General features: G+C 37.4%; 3 protein-coding genes across 5 annotated transcripts; 1 reads left to right on the top strand and 2 right to left on the bottom strand.

The window, feature by feature from the left end:
- Positions 1 to 1,769: 1,769 nt before the first annotated feature.
- On the top strand, positions 1,770 to 4,829 carry aldob (aldolase b, fructose-bisphosphate). Its single transcript, XM_055034464.1, has 9 exons — positions 1,770 to 1,901; positions 2,514 to 2,626; positions 2,716 to 2,927; positions 3,020 to 3,074; positions 3,159 to 3,319; positions 3,402 to 3,485; positions 3,573 to 3,747; positions 4,143 to 4,342; positions 4,574 to 4,829. Exons 2-9 carry the CDS (start codon positions 2,515 to 2,517, stop codon positions 4,667 to 4,669), a joined length of 1,095 nt encoding a protein of 364 aa, XP_054890439.1. The 5' UTR covers positions 1,770 to 1,901; position 2,514; the 3' UTR covers positions 4,670 to 4,829.
- Positions 4,830 to 5,009: 180 nt separating this feature from the next.
- Positions 5,010 to 10,515, bottom strand: LOC129362748 (membrane-spanning 4-domains subfamily A member 4D-like). The gene is made up of 7 exons (XM_055034465.1): positions 10,291 to 10,515; positions 9,959 to 10,118; positions 9,761 to 9,871; positions 8,290 to 8,346; positions 8,046 to 8,159; positions 7,828 to 7,941; positions 5,010 to 6,628 (listed from the first exon to the last, which is right to left on the bottom strand). The coding sequence occupies exons 2-7, from the start codon at positions 10,088 to 10,090 to the stop codon at positions 6,575 to 6,577; spliced, it is 582 nt and encodes a 193-aa protein (XP_054890440.1). The 5' UTR covers positions 10,091 to 10,118; positions 10,291 to 10,515; the 3' UTR covers positions 5,010 to 6,574.
- Positions 10,516 to 12,697: 2,182 nt separating this feature from the next.
- On the bottom strand, positions 12,698 to 18,875 carry tmco6 (transmembrane and coiled-coil domains 6). Of its 3 annotated transcripts, none has more exons than XM_055034415.1 (13): positions 18,674 to 18,786; positions 17,633 to 17,733; positions 17,442 to 17,554; positions 17,172 to 17,355; positions 16,968 to 17,072; positions 16,139 to 16,230; positions 15,915 to 16,031; positions 15,682 to 15,799; positions 15,276 to 15,456; positions 14,101 to 14,195; positions 13,831 to 13,998; positions 13,610 to 13,734; positions 12,698 to 13,522 (listed from the first exon to the last, which is right to left on the bottom strand). In XM_055034415.1, coding segments are annotated over exons 1-13 (1,491 nt in total). In that variant the 5' UTR covers positions 18,765 to 18,786; the 3' UTR covers positions 12,698 to 13,521. The 3 variants fall into 3 exon arrangements, with proteins under 3 accessions (XP_054890390.1, XP_054890389.1, XP_054890388.1); XM_055034414.1 differs by having other exon boundaries at positions 12,699 to 13,522; positions 15,682 to 15,796; positions 18,674 to 18,875; XM_055034413.1 differs by lacking the exon at positions 12,698 to 13,522 and having other exon boundaries at positions 13,609 to 13,734; positions 18,674 to 18,875.
- Between the last annotated feature and the right edge of the window lie 138 nt (positions 18,876 to 19,013).

Here is a 19,013-nt window from a genome sequence, read left to right as displayed (position 1 = left end):
CTTCAGTCAGTTCTTCAGGGATCCATACTTGGACCAGTTTACCTTTTATATCCATCTTCAGTAAAGATTAAACTATGTATTTTTGAGCAAGGGTCAAAATAAAACTAATAAAACTAATCAGTCTGCTCATTTGCACAACAAACTCACTGATGCTTCTTTCACAACATGATCATTTTTAATGAGCATCCAATTAAAAACATTAGGATTCAGCAAATTGTTTTCAATTTTCTGAAAATAAATATTTTATGTCTGACTTGTCCAAGCAGATATTTTTCTCATTATATTTTCTTTTGTGTCAGCATGTGTGAAAAACTTAGTTTCAGACGGCCCAGACAGAAGGCCCATGAGACAGTACATGACGAAATAGTTCTGTTTTTGAAACACACTTAGATAACAATCTCTATCTCACTAGTTAGTTTATCTAAAGCCTTTGCTTGTTTCAAAGTCTACCAAAGTCCAGAATTCTTCAGCAAGATCAGACCATGAGAGCACATGACAGAATTAAAGGCATTTTGAGCCTCAGTGGCATAGATTCCTCAAATAATTGCCTGAGAATTTGGGATCTTTTCTTTTCTTTTCTTTCTTTTTTTTTTTTACAGATTTTTTAAAGATATGTTGTTGCTCTGCAGTTTTAATTGTTTTCCCTGACGAAAACAACATTATTCTGGTTATGTGTACATATTATACAAATAATGTTCTTATTAAACATTATATATATATCAAGAAATATGCTGTTTTTCAGCTCTGAAAGGCATATTCAGGATTTCCCACCATTATGACATACCAGAGAAAGGTTTTACAACAAAACATCCAAACCAGCAATTGTCCCCTGCAATCTGTTTTAATTACCATCTTATGGACATCCACTGGGACAAACAAGATTCTTTGAATGACTTTTCAGAATTACAAAGTATGTGAAAATAAAATCACCCACAAAGGCTGAACTCTGAACTGCAATTAGAAAGAGGACATTGCACCCGGTGCAGAGTCCAGGTTGTGCAAAAGCTGTCTCATCAATCTCAGTCTCTGGGTGCAAATGTCCCCATCTTTTAGAATTAGATAAAAAGTTATATTAAAAATAATAGTGGTGTAAAAATATATGCATGCAATGTACAGCAAACGGCATGAAGATACAAGTTTTAAAAAGCTGTTTTTCTCAGAATGTGGCAACAAGCATACTTTTGGTGTGTGCAGAAAAAGTTACCTCTGATTATGGATTGCATATTTGAAGTGAAATTTCAACCCAGTCAAAATATAACATGCAAAAGACAATAGTAACGATCTGCATGTCTGATTTGTTTTCTGTGAAGTGATGAAAACAGAATTTGACACGCGGCTCCTGATTGTCCTTTGTCTTTATTTGAACAAACTTCCTTTTGAGAATCCTTAAAATACATCTACAAGACATAAATCTTTGCTTGTGAATGTTTACAATCCCTGAAGGATCCAAAACCTGAATTGCAAGATTGCAGCAGAGCTCTCCAGTTACATTTCTGCAAAGCGAGAGAAGGAGGAGCTCTCCCTCCTCTGTTTGATTTCGTCGCTCATGCAGACTTTGACTATACACTCACACAATGCTCTTCTTCACGTTTTCCCCCCAAACTCAATCCCAGGCTCCGCGATGAACTGTAAAGTCCACAGAAGCAGATCGACATCATCATGAATCCCGCCTTTATGGGTTTTTAGCGGGGGCCAATTGGGTCTCCACTGTGACACCCTCCTCCCCCGGCCCGCCCGCCGCCACATCATGAGCACCCCCCCCCCACACCCACCCTCAACAGGAATAAATACAACTCTTCACCCACTTTCTGCCTTCTTCATCACCATCGTGATCATCCCTGGGAGGAGAAAGGAGGCCGCCTGTCACTTCAGCTGTCGTCGCAGTTTGACAAAACACTCAAGTGAGATTCGTTTTTATTCGGTCGAATGAGAAATTTGTGAGGATTGTTCAGAACGTGACTAGTTTCTGCAGCGAGGCTACATAAAAGTGGGTTTGGTCTGCATGCGACTTTGCACATGTTTACAGGCTGGTAGAGGTGGGATGTTGTTGACTAGTTTCAACTGCTAATAAACAGAAATGTTTTTATTTCTTTTCAAATCTAAATTTGCATCGATGTTTTTTTTTTCTGACATGGTGTTAAATGAAAGTAAATCAAGTGCAAACGTATTTGCGCAAATGTAATTTGGCGGAAGCTATTGTACTCCGTGTAAATTATCATCAAGATCCTAGTTGTGGTGCCTTGTTTTTCTTTCATTGCGCTGCAGAAAAAGCGTTGCTCAACCTGGTGCAAAGTGAACTATGACCTCAGGTTGCACGTCTGAACAGAATAACGTATCTGTTTTGAAGGCCTAAGTTCAACCATGCAGACCAAATATTTAACTGGAGAGGTGGGGCAAGAAAAACAGGATGTGAAATAGCAGGCATTTGCCATAATATTTGAAAATGCAGGGCATTTTCCTCTCTCGTTGTAAAAATTTCAGTTGATTTTAATAATCCGATATGGTTCTTCAAGGATGACTCATCAGTTCCCAGCCCTCTCTCCGGAGCAGAAGAAGGAGCTCTCTGACATTGCTCAGAGGATCGTCGCTCCAGGAAAGGGAATCCTGGCTGCGGACGAATCAACAGGTTAGTCTCGGTCTCGGTTGTTGTTCTGCCACAGGGAGCGACTGCGAGTTGGTCATGTGCGACTGAAAATATACCCTCTTTTCCTCAAGGCACCATGGCGAAGAGGCTGCAGAAAATCAATGTGGAGAACACAGAGGAGAACCGCCGCTGCTTCCGGGAGATCCTTTTCTCAACCGACCCCTCCATTGCCAACAGCATCGGTGGGGTCATCTTCTTCCACGAGACGCTCTACCAGAAGTCAGACAGCGGCAAGCTCTTCCCCCAGGTTGTCAAGGAGAAGGGGATTGTTGTCGGGATCAAGGTGAAAAGACCTTCATGCAAACTTCTAAGACTGTTAATAAGAGTGTTGACAGTTTTTAGACATACTTACTCTTTGGTGATTGATTGGTATAGGTAGACAAAGGCACAGCTGGTCTGAATGGAACAGATGGAGAGACCACCACCCAAGGTGACTGCCATTAACACATATGTAAAATATTCTTTGCGTATTTCTAAAAAACGATTCAGAGTGAGATGTTTTGTGTCTTTTTAGGTCTTGATGGCCTCTCAGAACGGTGCGCCCAGTACAAGAAGGACGGCTGCGACTTCGCCAAGTGGAGGTGTGTGCTGAAGATCTCAGATGGCTGCCCGTCAGCTCTCGCCATTGCAGAGAATGCCAATGTTCTTGCCAGATATGCCAGCATATGCCAACAGGTCTGTGTCACAGTTTTAGCCGCAGTAACGGACAGCAGATGAAGAAACTAGATGTCATTAGTTTTGACCCTGTCTTCTCCAGAATGGCCTGGTGCCCATCGTGGAGCCAGAGATCCTGCCTGATGGTGACCATGACCTGCAACGCTGCCAGTATGTCTCAGAGAAGGTTAGTATAATACAAAGCACACCAACTTTATAATAATTAAATGCTATCAATGCCCATTCTTGTTTATGTGTATGCATTTATCTGCAGGTCCTGGCTGCTGTGTACAAGGCTCTCAATGACCACCATGTGTATTTGGAAGGAACTCTGCTGAAACCCAACATGGTCACCGCTGGACACTCCTGCACTAAGAAATACACCCCTCAGGATGTCGCGTTGGCAACAGTAACCACCCTGAGGCGCACTGTACCCGCTGCTGTGCCAGGTAAGCCTTGTGCTGCCGATTCCTGCAACCACAAGGAATCAGGTTAAAGGAATATTTTAGGATTTATGAAGTGAGGTTCTAGTAAACAGTTAGGAGCAAGAGATGTCTCTTTCTCTCTGATTTGGTCTAAATCCAGATTAGTTGAAACTAGTTGTTAGGTTTAGATTACATTTTTATTTATAGAGAAGAAAATTATTATTTTCACCTTGTAGGTAGATAGAAATAGGTGCACCACCAAGGGTTTTCTCATAGAAATAACTGATGGAAGTAAAACAACAGGCTCCTGATGGAGAGTTGCCTTCTCCTGGAAAAATATTAACTGTTTGTAACATTTAAATAAACCTCACTTTAAAAATGTAACTGTAAATTGTGCTTCTTTTGTGCAACCTTTTCAGGCATCTGCTTCCTTTCTGGAGGCCAGAGTGAGGAGGAGGCCTCTCTCAACCTGAACGCAATCAACCAAGTTCCCCTCCACCGCCCCTGGAAGCTGACCTTCTCTTACGGCCGAGCACTCCAGGCCTCTGCTCTTGCAGCCTGGGTGGGCAAAGATGCCAACAAGAAAGCTGCGCAGGAGGCTTTCTTCACCAGGGCCAAGGTGAGCCTCAGACAGACAGGAAGCCATTGATAAGTTCACAATCATCAATTAGCCATCCTGGACTTGAAATATTTCTTATCAGGAATTACTCAATTTTACAGTTTTGTAAATGATTGATTTCTCAAAGCTTTTTGTCCGTTCAGTCTTGCACTCAGGTGACGCATGCAACTTGGCTGATCATTAACGCTACTGTTTGACTTTGCCCTTTCTCCTCTCCTCTGCTCCCTTTAGATCAATGGCCTGGCCTCCAAAGGAGAGTACAAGCCTGCCACCCCAGCCAGCCAGGCTGCCATGCAGTCCCTTTACACTGCCAGCTACGTCTACTAAATACTACAAACACACACACACACAAAAAAAATACACCTGGCCCAAATGTTGATGTCCCCCTGCATCACCTATAACATGAGAGGATCTCCAGCCTCATGTTGAGCTATTGTTGATAAAAGTTGATTACATCTAAGGGAAATAAACAGAAAATTTCAAAATATGTGGCTTTTTGACTATCTTTTTGGTTCTCCAAATTTTAGACCCAGAACTATTACTCGATAAAGTTAGATACTATTATATTTCTTTTTTTTTTTCGAAGGTATGACGACTGTTAGGGATATCTACTGTAAATTTACATTGCACAATACAGATGCAAAAATGATGCAAAAACATGCTGATGCATATTTTATTTCATTTATTTATTTTTTATACATTTGTGTACTTGTAAGCCAAATTTATTTAAGCAAAAATTTCAAAGTCAGTTAATGCAATAAAGTTAATTCACAGTTAAAACAAAAATAATCTGATTAAAAATGTGAGGCTGGTCACCATACCAGTTGTTCAAATTTTTGCATGATTAAAAACTAAAGCAAGTGGTTAACAGCAGTGAATAAACACTTAACTAATAATATTTAATAAAAGAAAATATATTGTTAATCTGATATTACTGACATGATAATTTTGCAGGTTAAATTTTGATACAATGAAAAAGTTTCATTTTTCTAACTTGGTGCAGGTGCTGTAAAAATCTCATCTGGGATTAACTTCCTCTTCCAAGAGTATTTATACCCCTTGAACCTTCTTAGGTTTTTGGCATGTTACAACCATAAGCCTCTGTTTATTTTGTATTATTTGTGATATATCAACATACCGTACCAACTTTATTCATGAAGCACTTAATACACCGACAGGACCAAAGTGCTATGTACAATCAGAAAATACAATGCAATTATAAAATAGAAAAGATTGAATATAAAATCAATATACAAACACAATAAAACAAAGTGAAACATCTCAGATTGTGCCAAAAGCCAAAGAAAAAAGATGGTAGCCATGATGGTAGCAAAAAGAATGGCCAACATAACACAATGCTATGCATAATTAGAATGTGGAAGAAGATACCCGACTTTTAAACCTTCAATAAAATCCAAAAGAACTAGCTTTTTTCAGAAATGACCTAATTTTCAATGAGTCCACCTTCATATCCCTAAAAATGGAAAGAAAGCAACCAAAATATGGCTGTCCATCAAAACTGGTAACTATGAAGAAGATTCAGATATCTACAGCTCAAGTTCAAAAGACAACTAGTAGTCAGGGAAGATGATAAAAGTTGATGGTAATATTGATGTAATTAAATACGAAGCCACCTTCCCTTCCAACACCCACTCTAATATACAGCTATGGCTACAATAGAATGGATTTTACCAAAAGATATTGATGTGCAAGAACGGCCAAATGTTCTGACCTAATCCAACTAGGAATCTGAAGTAAAACTTGACAATCTATGTTCACAGACAGTCAGTTAATTCACCTTCTTCATAGACTGAGATGGTGTCTTTTTACACAAAGTATGCAACTCTGGCTCTAAATGTACAACGCTGGTTCCGTTCAGAGTTGTGTGTTACTTTGTTTATGTTCATTTAAAAAAGAAAACCCAATTCAGTACATTGGATGTTGAATTTTTAGTGTGACTTATTACAGAAATGTTTAAGGAGTATGAATACTCGATATACATCACATTAAATGAGGAGTAAGGAGTTTGTCACTTTTTATTTAAAAACTGATTTGCACCATGTGACCTCTTCAGCAATTAAAATATAACGCTCAGAAGATATTTATCTCATGTTGCCTAGCAGTTTGAAATACGTGTGAAACATATACAGTGTATGACATAATTGATGAAAACATCTAAAATGAACAAAACAGTGTTGGGTGATTGTAGAATAGTATTGAAGAACATTGGTCCTAGTTCGATTTTTGTTCACTCTGAGGATGCATCACAAAGTGCTGGACAATAATCTGAAAACAAAAACATGAATGAATGAGAGATAAAAACTCAATAGCTGACAGAAAGCATTGTGACAAACTATGTTATCACAATTCTGTTAAGTTTGTTCTTTCTTTTATTTGCGATAGTCTAATAAATGTCAGTAATTTTTTTTGACAAATTGTTTACATCATTGTGTACAGATGGAAATTGTACTTCCCTATTAATTGAAATAAAATATATATAATTTTCCAAAATGTAGACTGTAGACTCTAAGGGCTGTAATTTAGACATTTGGCAGATTTAAAAATCATTTTAGGGTTTATTTTATACAAAATCCAGTTCATGTAATTCAATATTCTAGAAGATGCCACTGTAAAAATAAAAATAAATCTCTTGCAAAATGCATACGGTTTCTTATTTGTGAATTGATAAATTGTTGTGATGCAAATTGTTTACTGCTTAAAAAAGATGCAAAACGTTTTCATATTAGGTTGCACAGAATCAGAAAATGGTGCATTTACATTAGAATGAATGTACATAATTGCACAGGCAAATAAATCCATTGCATTAGAATGTATTTTCATAAACCAAGGTACAAATAAAATAAATAAAAGGTTTTCTCTTTATATAAGAAGATGTAAATTGTTCTCTACTAAAAAGTAATGGTGTGTATTTTAAATACTACAAAATTTGACTGGATTGGATTAACTGAGTTCAGCAATAACTCAAAATGGATCATTTAAAATGGAATCACATAATCACAATACTGACTGTTAAACAATTTACTAACTAGTAACTTATAGTGTGATGTAGTTGGTCTTCTTGTACTTTAAATTAAGCTACAGTGAAAACATTTTCAGTGCACACAAAGTATTTCCTTCCACTGCCTCAGATGGATATTCTATCTCGTTTTAGTGGTTTTGAGCTGTTATAAGGTTAACTAGACGTCTGTCATGTTAAAGCTTTTTGTTTAAACTTTGATTAGAGCCAAATACTCTCTTTCATAATTACTCTCAGTTTAAATCTGAACTCAGGCCATGGTGCTTCAAATTGTCAGTATCTTGTGCAAGTGACCATTATGACTAATTTTCATTTTCCAAAAGGTTATCATCTTTTGAAGTATTACACTCCACTCGTTGTTAGCTACTCCGCAGAGGCTCAGCAATAAAAGAAAGAACATTAATTTCAACTTTTCATTTTTGAAATGACACATTGAAGAACATATTACCTGACTTCTCGTAGATCTTAATGCATAACCTGCGATGGCGCTCAAGAAGATGAGAAATGCTAATACAAGTAGAGAAGATGCAAACAAGATTCCTTCCACCCAAAGAAATAGCACCTACGGTTAAAAAAATAGCTGTGAAATACGAAATGGGAGTTTTATCCACACAGACAAACATTATAGCAAAGAGAAAGGAAGAAGAAAGTAAAAATGACTCTCACCACTTGGTAGTGGGTTAAATGCCATGTGTAGAAAACGATTAAGCCTATCCTTCGTATAATGCTGACAATAATGCCCAACAGAGAGACCACATACATGGCCAGGGATACGGTCACCTGTGCAGTCAGATTACAAAGATAATATAAGAAAAGTTTAATTAAGAACGATTGCATGGTCTGTAATAAAGTTGGACAAAAGTGTTTTTAGATCTCAAGACGAGGGATTTAAAGAAATCAACAGGCTTACCATCTTCTTGGACGGACGTAACTCAGTGTAGATAGACAGGACTCCACATGTAATGAACTTCAAATACAAACATCCACTTCAATCAAAAGATCCAATCATTTTCAGCTCAAATGTATTAATACACAATTATTTCTCCAGTCACATCCATAACCATGTTATGTAATGATAGATGCTTTTGCACTAAACAGGTGAGTTACATCTATGGTTTCCTGAAGTAGTTGGGTCATGCAGCAGCTGTGCTGTGCACATTTACTTTAACTGGACAAGAGGTTTCTTTCTTACTTTGCATCTCAAGGAGGAAATTTCGCTTTAAGGATTTTTTTCTTTTGTGTTTTTTCAAAGTATGAGGTAATGATGAGCTCATGTCTACAGATGTATTGTAGATAATTCAATATTAAAGCGCAACGTGTCTGTTTATATGTCAAGGGCGCCATCTGCTGGATCAAAAGTTGACATAGCCCATTAAATAAATAAATAAATAAATAAATAAATAAATAAATAAATAAATCACTTTAAGAACTTCCTTTGAGAACATTTGTAACTGATGCTGCAAATACACCTGAGTTTCCCCTTTGCTGGACAATAAGGGCTGTTTCTATTTTCTATTGTATTCTATTAATTCAATCAAATGGTATTTGAACACAAAGGGACTAAAATTACAAATGTACAAAATGATGAAGGCACTAAATAGTAAGTAGCGTTTCTAGACACATATTTGTCCTAAAATGACATTCATGAAAAGCTTGCATGGATGTGAAGGTTTAAGGCACCTCAAAAATCTGATGCCATTTATTTTTCTTGCCACAATACTACAGCTGAAATTTGTACATCCATTAAGCATTTATTTCAATTAAAAAATTAATTCAAAATTGCTTCGTTTAAAAATAAGGTGCACAATTTTTGCTTTGATTTCTGATTTTTCCAAGCTCCTCTCCAAAATGGGCAACCCTGTATCACAGTGGACTTTATATATATGTACCACAAAGAATGTAAAAAAGTGCTAATTTTGAAATGCTGGTTGGCTAACCTGTTTGAGCACGACACAAAAAAATATATTTATCAGAAAATTCAGGTAAAAAAAAAAAAGAAGAAGAATGAACTGATTATTAAATACTTCAAAACAAAACAAAGAAAGTATTTCAAAACAATGCCAGATTTTGTGACATCATGTTTGACATATTACTCCTTTGCTGTCATGTAACTGTCAGATCCAAAATAAAAACATTTCCCCCATTTTGTATTCTATGAAAAATGCATAAAATGGAAGTAGCAACGGTAATTGCTCAATACATGAGGTCCAAATTATATGTTTTGCTGAGTTAGCAGTGAACAAAGCTTGGTCAGGAGTTTCCTTCTATTTTCTTTGTCTATGGTAAGGTAAACTAGAAACAGGGAATTAGTTTTTTTTTTTAATTGAATGTTCTAGAAACAACTAAGAGTCTTGAGTTTTAGCATTTAAAAACATACATACCAGAGTTCCTTGCCAGAAGGGAATATATATTTTGAATGAGTTTTCCATGACATTATCAGCCATTGCACATCCCATCACAACCTCAGCAAAACCAAACATCAGAATCACAATCTGAAAAATTCCAAACAAAAATATATTCATTGTGTGCATTTGAACATGAATTTACACCCTCCCTGTTTCTTCATGAGTTGAATTTACCCCAAAGCTTCTGGGTTGTTTTCGGACAAAACGGTGCAGAGGTTTGCTGGACAACAACAGAGACTCATCTAACTTCTGATTCTCATTTTCTCCTGTTGGTTTCTCTGCCACAGTTGACCCGATTTCCTCCATTACCAAGCTATTACGCAACTGTGCTGCACTGTAGCGGAAAGAGAGCAAGAATTTGTTGTACACTGGTCTTGTGCATACTCCTCCAGCGTGGAAATACTGTAAAGGCAGGAAAACGAAATCCGACACCCACTACGCACAGAACAGTGATAAAAAGCCACAAAGAATGCATGAATTGTGATACAAAACACAAAGTAACTCACCAAGAGTTTCATGTAAGACGTGGTGCGTAAGACGACAGGAAGGGGATGTTGTTGGTCACCAGAGGAAATCAAGAAATTTGATTTCTTCTCCTTTTGTTTTCCAACAAGAGGAGGGGCTTAATACCGTTCACTGCAAAGGGAGTTGCACAGCCTGAACAGTATGTGAGATCACAACAGTCAAAATTACAACCCAGTAAATAAATACATTTTGTTTAATTTTCTTATATTTTGTGTGGATTAAACAAGTAAAACAAAAAAACTTTACATCATGAGAGACTAAAAACATGTTTGTAACATTACAATATGGTGATTACTAGATAATCTATAGTATCTTAATTTTGTGACTAAAATATTAATTCAAGGCCGATGCTGTCAAACAGATAGTTGCAGTGGATTTGTTTTAGCTGTGCAGAAAAATATACTGTACAACAAAAGGAGAAAAAAAAAAGCACCAATGTTTTCTTTTTATTTAAGGGAAAAAAAAGAATTTTGTGCTTGCTGGAATGAAGAGAAAGAATCTATTGCAAAATAAAATCAAGAAAGAATGAAAGGGAACACACAAGTTACTCTGACAAATTACTAACTGTAAGTCTACATGCTGGAAAAAAACACATCCTGATTATATCACAGCTTGTTAAGGCTTTTATCCAGTAAACATTGATAATTTTAAATTAGATTAACATGGCTCACTACCTGGGTGGCAAAAAACAAACTGAGAAAAACCCCCAACGGTATTATTATAGTTGAGCCCAAATTAAGTTTGTAGCTAATTCACATGTGAAGTCAATGTTTTTGAGTGCTCCAAGAAAAACATGGCTATGTTGTACATGGGTTATTGCTCTGAAATTGGTATCTGATGCACACTACACCAAAGTAAAAGGCCTTACAGATTTATGTAGAAATTGCCTTTATACACAGTTTTCTTACTCTTACTCATTCTTCTGGTATTTAGAAAATATAACTAATTCTGGTATAACTGTGAGACAGCGAGGAAAAAAAGTTACATGTATTTTTATACAGCTTGTGTGAATGTTCGGTTTCTGCTACTGGAAAAGATTGAAAACTGTCTCATAGATATGAGAGCAATGCAGATACTAACTCAAAGTTTTTTGTGTGTGTGAATTAGTAACATGAAACTACAAGAAGGAATTCTTGTGAATAAAAAGAGGAAGAGTGAAATTCTGGTGTATTTTTCTCTAAGGGCTAACAAACTAAAACTCTGAAACTCTAAAGGCAGACATCACTTTTGATTTTTTTGCGTGTGTGAAAATGTCGTTTTTTTTATTTTGTTGACGCCAAAGGTTTTACAAAATGAAATACAAATGCAGTCAGATTAAAGATCCCTATGCACACAAAACTATTTTAAAAGTCCTTAATGATGTGCTTAAACCACAGTTTTTGCAGTTTTCTCTTACACAAATCACTTAAAATGGGAGCTCATTGAAAAGCTTTTCAGGAATTTCTTGAGATCACGCAACAGTTCAGTCCCTGTTCTCCTTTGGGCAACTCGTTATTTTATAATCTGGAGTGGAATAACAGAAGGAATACCGCAGTTGTATCCAGGGCCGGCCCAATACATAAGCAAACTAAGCCAAAGCCACTGAAGGGCCCCCTAATTTTTATATTACAATATATATAAAAAAAACAAATTTCACTATGAAAGGATTTATTTTTACAATAATATATATTTGATAATGTATGCAGAAATCATTATTTTATGGACAAAAAGAAAAGAAAAAAAAAAGCTTTTGGAGGCCCCTGGTGGCTGTGGTAGATACTGCACGCTTTACCGGTAACATGAGCTGCCATACAATGTCCAGAGCATCCAAAGCTCAGACCAGAAGCAACGTAATGTCTCAAAAAGGACTTATCCTTCAGGGAGGGAGAAAAGAAAGAGGAAGAATAGAAAAAGCCAAGATAAAGGTTTATTTATCTTGGCTTGGCAATGAAATGTAAAAGATTTGTAAAGCTTCTAATAGAAAACTAGCTTGAACGGTCCAGTTCAACAGCCAAACATTTATGCTATGGTCTTTGTGTTTATGTGAAATTGAATGTAAACTTGAAATGAGTTAATTCTCATGGTTGGCTCTGTAAATTTCTGAGGTATTTTTGGCTTCAAAACGCAGGACACCTTTACTGACGAAGATAAGATGGGCTTCACATGTAAATATTGGTCGATCACGATCCCCCAAAATCAAGAAAATCGGCGCCCAGATATCAGTTGGCCAGTAAATGTGTACTATATTTTACATGTATATAATTTAAACAGCACTGCCAGAGATGTAGGTGTGTGAATGATCTAATGTTCGGACTGCTGATTCCAGCCAGTCCACATTGTTAGCAGAACTAGAGGGCCCCAAAACCAAATCTTGCTTAGGGCCCCGTGGAGGCTTGGGCCGGCCCTGCTTGTATCTGAGATCTTGGAAATCTGTGTGGTTGTGCATAAAGATCTGATTTGAGTCGTACACACAGTGTGAATTTCCCTCAAAATCTTTTGCTTATTAAACTCTTTATAGCCCAGTTGTCTGTCCACCTCTTTTTAACTACACTTTTACCTTCTACTCAATTTTCCAAACTTCTTTAATAATGCACTTTTGTGGCTTGGCTGCCTGATGGAGGAAGCCAATGACTGCTCACAGTGTCCAAGCAGCCATTTTCCTCCATGAGCACAAACACAGTGATATGTCCATCACAAAACATTTCAATATTAAAAATTGTTGGTCTTGTGTAATATTCTGAGAAACCGGATGTGGGGTTTTCATAAGCTGTAAACCACAGTTAACAAAATTAACAGATATAAATTATAGAAACATATCAGTTTGGGAGCAATAAATCAATAGAAAAAGTTTAGTTTCACTTTTATTACAATTTACTCAAATATTTTATCTTTTTTATGATATGAAAATATAATGGTTGGTACATTGCTAACTGGGCATGTAGACACATTACACTGAGTATACTGTACCAGCACAGAAACCCATAGTAGAAAAAGCTAATTTCATAAACTACGTATGAGATTTTGTCAAATCTTCATGGATTTGACAAATTGTGCAGAACAAAAAAGCAAGTGTGTACAATTCATCATTTAGAAAAAAATACATTAAAAATCTACACTTAAAATGTAAGTGCAACCATTTGATAGCATTATAGAGGTTGTAGAATATAAAACAAGCCTTCCTTTTCTTTAAGTTGTCCTAGGATTGGGTCCGGTGAACCAGTAACGTTTTTTCATCTGCAACACAAAAGCTTATATTGTTATGATGTAATTCCTAAAGTCAACAAATATAAGCAAGTCAAAGTAAATAAGGTCATTTCATACTATTTTTCGTTGAATACGTGCTGCTCCAGGAGGTATGCTGCCCTTCGCCTCACCTCTCCATCGCTGTTGTACTGAATGGCTTCTAAAACTGAAAGTCCACCTTGGCTGACAAACTGCTCTGCTATCTGGAAGGAATAACAGGGTTATTTAACAAAGGCAAACACTGTTATAGCAGCTTAGCAAATGTGAATTGTTTTAGCATCTTATTAGGCCCTGCATACCTGCGGAGAGCTAACAATCATCATGAACAAGACTTCCAGACTCAGAGTCACCATGTCTTGGTCGGCCATTTTTAGAGTAGCAGTGAGGGCAGACAGCAGTCCAAGCTCTGCCAGCTGGATGCAGAATTCCTTTTTCTTGTGGGCAACATTTGCTAAAACCCTTAGAACCTAAATGTAACACACACAATGTATGATATGTGTTAGACATAAAGGAGAAGGCACAATAAATATCAGCTATAGGTATAGAGGAGAGCTGTAGTTTTTGCTGACCATAGTGTTAATGCCTTTAGAAAAAGATAGAAGCTCCAACAGTCTAGGCACCAAGTTTAAAGTTAAGAGAGCAGAACAAGATTCTGTGGAGTGGGCTGGAACAGAGAGGAGAGAAAAACACAGATTAAAACTGATTAACAATTACAGGAGTTCCTGCTTCTGAACCATTCCAAGCATTTATAATAATTTCTTGCTCACAATGCAAGTGATTAAATACATTCAGATGTGTGAAGTATAATAGGACACATTTCTTCTCTTTCACAACATCCGGTGCTTGGTTATTTACAACTACTTAGATCTTAGGAAATATGGATTTTTTTGCTTAGTCTACTGTTTTTGCAAAGGTTTTGCACATTGTCACATTACAATCTCAAGCTCAAATGTATTTTGTATGGATTTCAACTAAGTAACTAAGAAAATAAAACATCACAATGATAGGTGCATTTCATTTTCTTTACAATTAAAAATCTGTAAAGTGTGGCATGTATGACTTTGGTGGACCCCGACTATGACTCCTGTCCCTTGTGATGAAAATTTCCTCACCGCATGATGTTGACACCCTCATGTTTCTACATTAAGGATGATGCAAGGGGTGAGTGTTATTTTTCGTGTGAAACTGAATACTGAACTTTCTGTGGCTTTTTAAATAACAGATTTCTTCTTTCCTTACTCTCGTAAAGGCCAGATTTGAGGTGTGGACAATTCACAGTTGTCATATCAACAGACTCTCCTACATGATATGTAGAGCTGGGCAGCTCCTTTACACATCTGACTGCATCGCTAATGTTCTCCCTGTCAGGCTTCTCATTTTATGAGGATGACCATGTCTTGATAGGATCACAGTCAGGCCATTCTCCTTCCATTTTTGTAGATGATTAAACAATGCTCCCAGAGATGTTAAAGCTTAGAAAAAAGTAAAATAGCAAACCCATGCTTTAAAGTTCTCCACCACTTCATCTCCGACCTGTCTGCTGTGTTACTTTGTCTTCGTGAAGCTGTTTATTCAACAACATCTGAAGCCTACTGTAATTATACTGTGATGATATTAACCTCAGATGAACTTAGAAACTTGCAGAAAATATTTTGTTAAAGACAATTTGTTCCTGCTCAAAACTTAACCAGTTACAAGAACTTAACTTGTAGTCACAGTGGTTGAGATTGGAGACGACTCATACCTGTGAGGTTGTTGAGGACCCAGGCTATCTCTCTGGCCAGGGCCGGCAGAGTGTGGATAAGGCCAACAACAAGTTCACATAGCGGCGCCACCAGATCAGCACCAACCAGCTGAGAGTGGAGAGCTTCTGCAGGGCAGGACGACAAGAGGTTTCCAACGCACCTCAGCAAGGGACACACGAGCTACGAAGGATATTTTTTGACTCATCAGTTATCATGGCACAAACTTGAATACACTTGAATATGATAAAAAAAAAAATACTTTAAATCTGTTTTTTAACTGACATGCAAGAAAGACCATGATGCACATTTTCAATTAAACTAATAGGATAAAAGGTAAAAAATAACATTCAAAGAAACCAATATAAAGTGACAAGCATAAAAGCCTAAAAGTAAGAATTTACACACCAGCTCCATGCCTTGGTGAGTGTTTCCAGCAGCCACAGCACCACCTAGTGACACTAACAAGGAACCGCACTGCCTCAAGGCCCCTAGCGCCAACAGCTCTCTGTGATCCTCAGAGCTGCTAAATGCAATTTTGAGAAAAGACAGAAAACAAATATTACCACAAGTAAGAACAAATATGCAAAGATAAAAAACAAACAAACAAAACAACAGTGTCTGAATATCAAAGCTTTCACCTGGATGTGAGGGAGTGCAGACACCATGCACACTCTATAGCTGGAGCCAGACCAAAATCAGGATCAGGGGTCAGAACTGATAGCAGCTGTGAAGGTAAACTGGAGGCCAAAACTGCCCTGCAAACACACAGTAAAGTTACTCAGAACTTACAGATGTGTTAAAGATACTGTTGTTCAGAACATGTAATTTTCCAAGAGGAAACTGATGCCCTGAGTGTACTGACGGGATAACTTTCAGCGCTGCATCTTTGCTCTGCAGAAGCTGAAAGAGGGCGAAGCCTGCAGCTTCCATCACTGCCAGGTTATGTCTGTGGTTCTGAAATGCAAAATAAAAACAGATTTTTTATTACACATTCAAATTTAAATTTCAGAGATTTTACAGAACTTTAAATATTAAAACATTTACCTATTAAATTTGAAACAACGTGATCAATTTTGCAAAGAAAACTGGTTTATTTATGGCAACATTAAAATATATACCACTTCTATTTGCCTACTCCAGACTACATTAGGAAACTCTAAATGCTTATTCTTTAAATCTCACACTGCAATTGTTTACACTTTAACTCTGTTTGAAAAACAAAAAACAAACATTATTATTACTTTTAGAGGGTTTTGAAAACCTATTTTCTTCTTCATTGGAGAAAAATATATTATTTTGAAATTTATTTGCAAGTCATACAATTAAGAAAAAAATGAATGAAGGAAATTTTTTTAAAAAAAAGTAAATGTTGCCTCGCTTTTCCAGAGTTGGAAAGTTAAACGATAAAAGCAAGTTCCAGACTTTTCCAAAGTCTCTAATTATGTCACTGATCCAAAATCTAACAAAAATAACACCTGAATAGTTATTGATGCAAAGCAATAACTATCGATTTCAAAATTATGTATTGTAAAGCTCTTTCTTGTTCAATCGCAGATAGAATTTTTCATATTATTCTTTTTGTTCTTTTTTTTTCCCCAAATGTGGTTTGATGCTCTTAAAGTTTTTGCACAAACATATAAACAGAAATTACTCCAGATGCAGTTACTTTTCCATCGCAAGTTATAGCTTACCTGTATACAGCTGGCCAGTGCTGGGATGATTCCCTGGGCCAGAAGCCTCTCTTTTACCCTCTCGCTGTCCGGGCATATATTCCCCAGTGTGTACAGACACAGCTCCTGTGCAGATAGAAACATTCACAAACTCTAAGCTAAAAACTGTCTCTTTAATAACATGATGCTACTAATAATGAACATGTGAGATGAGTGAAGACCCACTGTGAACTTGGTGCTCTGCCCTGATAGGTATGTGAGCAGGTAGGGAGTGGCGGGCAGACAGGCGGATGCAACGCTGGTGTGGGTGGAGTGAGAGAGCTCATGAAGACAGCGAACGGCTTGCAGACGGCAGCGGGCGTCAGAGCCGGTGAGGAGGCCGACCAGCAGGTGCATGCTGTTCTCCAGCCTGATAGGACACATCCGCACACACAGTTCATCACAGGTGAAATCGACTGAACTCACTTTTTATGGTGATGGACGTTAAAACCATACTTAATGAAGGTGAGTTGAGCTGATGGATTACGCAGAGCTTTACTCAAGGGTCTTAAGAAGGCCTCTTTTTCTGTGCCCCCATGTTGAAGTTTTTGGAACAAGTTGACCAAATCCTGGGGAGGAAGAAAATCTGTATGTTGTTATATTGTCAAACTAGGGGAAAATAATCAATCAGATCTAATGAAACTTACCTGTTCCCCAGGTGTAACCTCCATGGTGTCCTGTTCTTCATCTTCATTAAGAAGGAGCCTCTTGCTCACAAGTTGTCTGTCTCTGCGAGCTTGCCTCAGTGCTGAAGCAGAAAGGACAGCAAGACCCCCACAATGCTTTAAAACTCAAGTTATTTGAGTTTTAAAGCCGTTTTCAGATGCTTTAAAACTGAAAACTGCTATCAGTTTTCAGATGCTTACCACATTTTACATGAATTAAAACAAAAGCTAAAAAACATTGAGGTTAACAAAATTTTCAATGAAGTTCGTGTTTGGACTTTGACTAAGCCACTGCAACACCTTCATTATTTTCTGTTCAGTGTTAAGGATTTTTGTCCAGTGTAGGGGCATGTTTGTAACAACATTTATCTTTCACAGCATCATAGTATCGTCGATTATTGCAAGGTGCGACAGATAATGAAGCCGTGCAGAGCCTGAGATTGAGCTCTTAGGCTTTTTGTAATTTCTCAACATTGCTTTGATATTGGTGGGATGGTATTTACTTGGAGTGGCAAGATTAGCCACTGTTCAAATGTTGCTACTTGTAAGCAATTCTTTCCACTGCGGAATTATGGACTCGTTTGAAAATTGCTTCAAACCCTCCTCAGGTCAATCAATCTTTAGTTATTAAGTACCACACAAGAAGGAAGCACATGAAGATAACATGTTCAACAATGAGCAACACAAGACTGAAGATGCATGGAAACAAACACAGAAAAGAGAAGTTAAAGTGGTGTTTCTATATGAAGAACTGTAGAAACGCATTTGTGTTTATGACATAATCATGACGAGCAACACGAGTTATCTTTAATGCTATTGATAGCTTTCCTTCCTGGTATCTTATAGCCTGCGAAGATCAGCAAACTCTCCAAATATCTCCATTAATAAGGAGGCCAAACCTGCTGACGAGCACTTTGTTAGGTGTAGCGGCTTCTCTTCTTAAATCAAATTGAGTATGTTTGGTTGTACTGGGGTTTCCATGCACCCACTGACAGCTGGGTTACCCACTTCCTAAAGTCTTACCTCTTTCTTTTTCTCTCCTCTTCGTCCTGAGCTCCTCCTGGTTGTTAGCATGCCCACCGGCTTTATGGCGAACTTTATTTAATCTCCACATTTCACAGGCAGCAAAACACAATTTAGCATAAAACTACAAAAAACAAACTTTCCGTCAGATGCTCAGTTCATTTCAGCGTAACCAGAAACTGTAACCATGGCAGTCATGACATCCGGGACTCTTGCTTGCTGCTGTCGCTTCACCTCCCTTTACGGGCTGCGTCGCCCCCTAGCGGACGCACATAATACAACGCTTGAAATTTTTGGAAGCTGTTGAATTGCTACAAACGGATTTGTTGACACGAATGGC

Source organism: Poeciliopsis prolifica, unplaced genomic scaffold (genome assembly GCF_027474105.1).
Source record: "Poeciliopsis prolifica strain line A6 unplaced genomic scaffold, Auburn_PproV2 SCAFFOLD009, whole genome shotgun sequence".
Taxonomy (NCBI): Eukaryota; Metazoa; Chordata; class Actinopteri; order Cyprinodontiformes; family Poeciliidae; genus Poeciliopsis; species Poeciliopsis prolifica.
The sequence above is the reverse complement of the archived record's forward strand: the minus strand, read 5'-3'. Positions and strand labels throughout refer to the sequence as shown.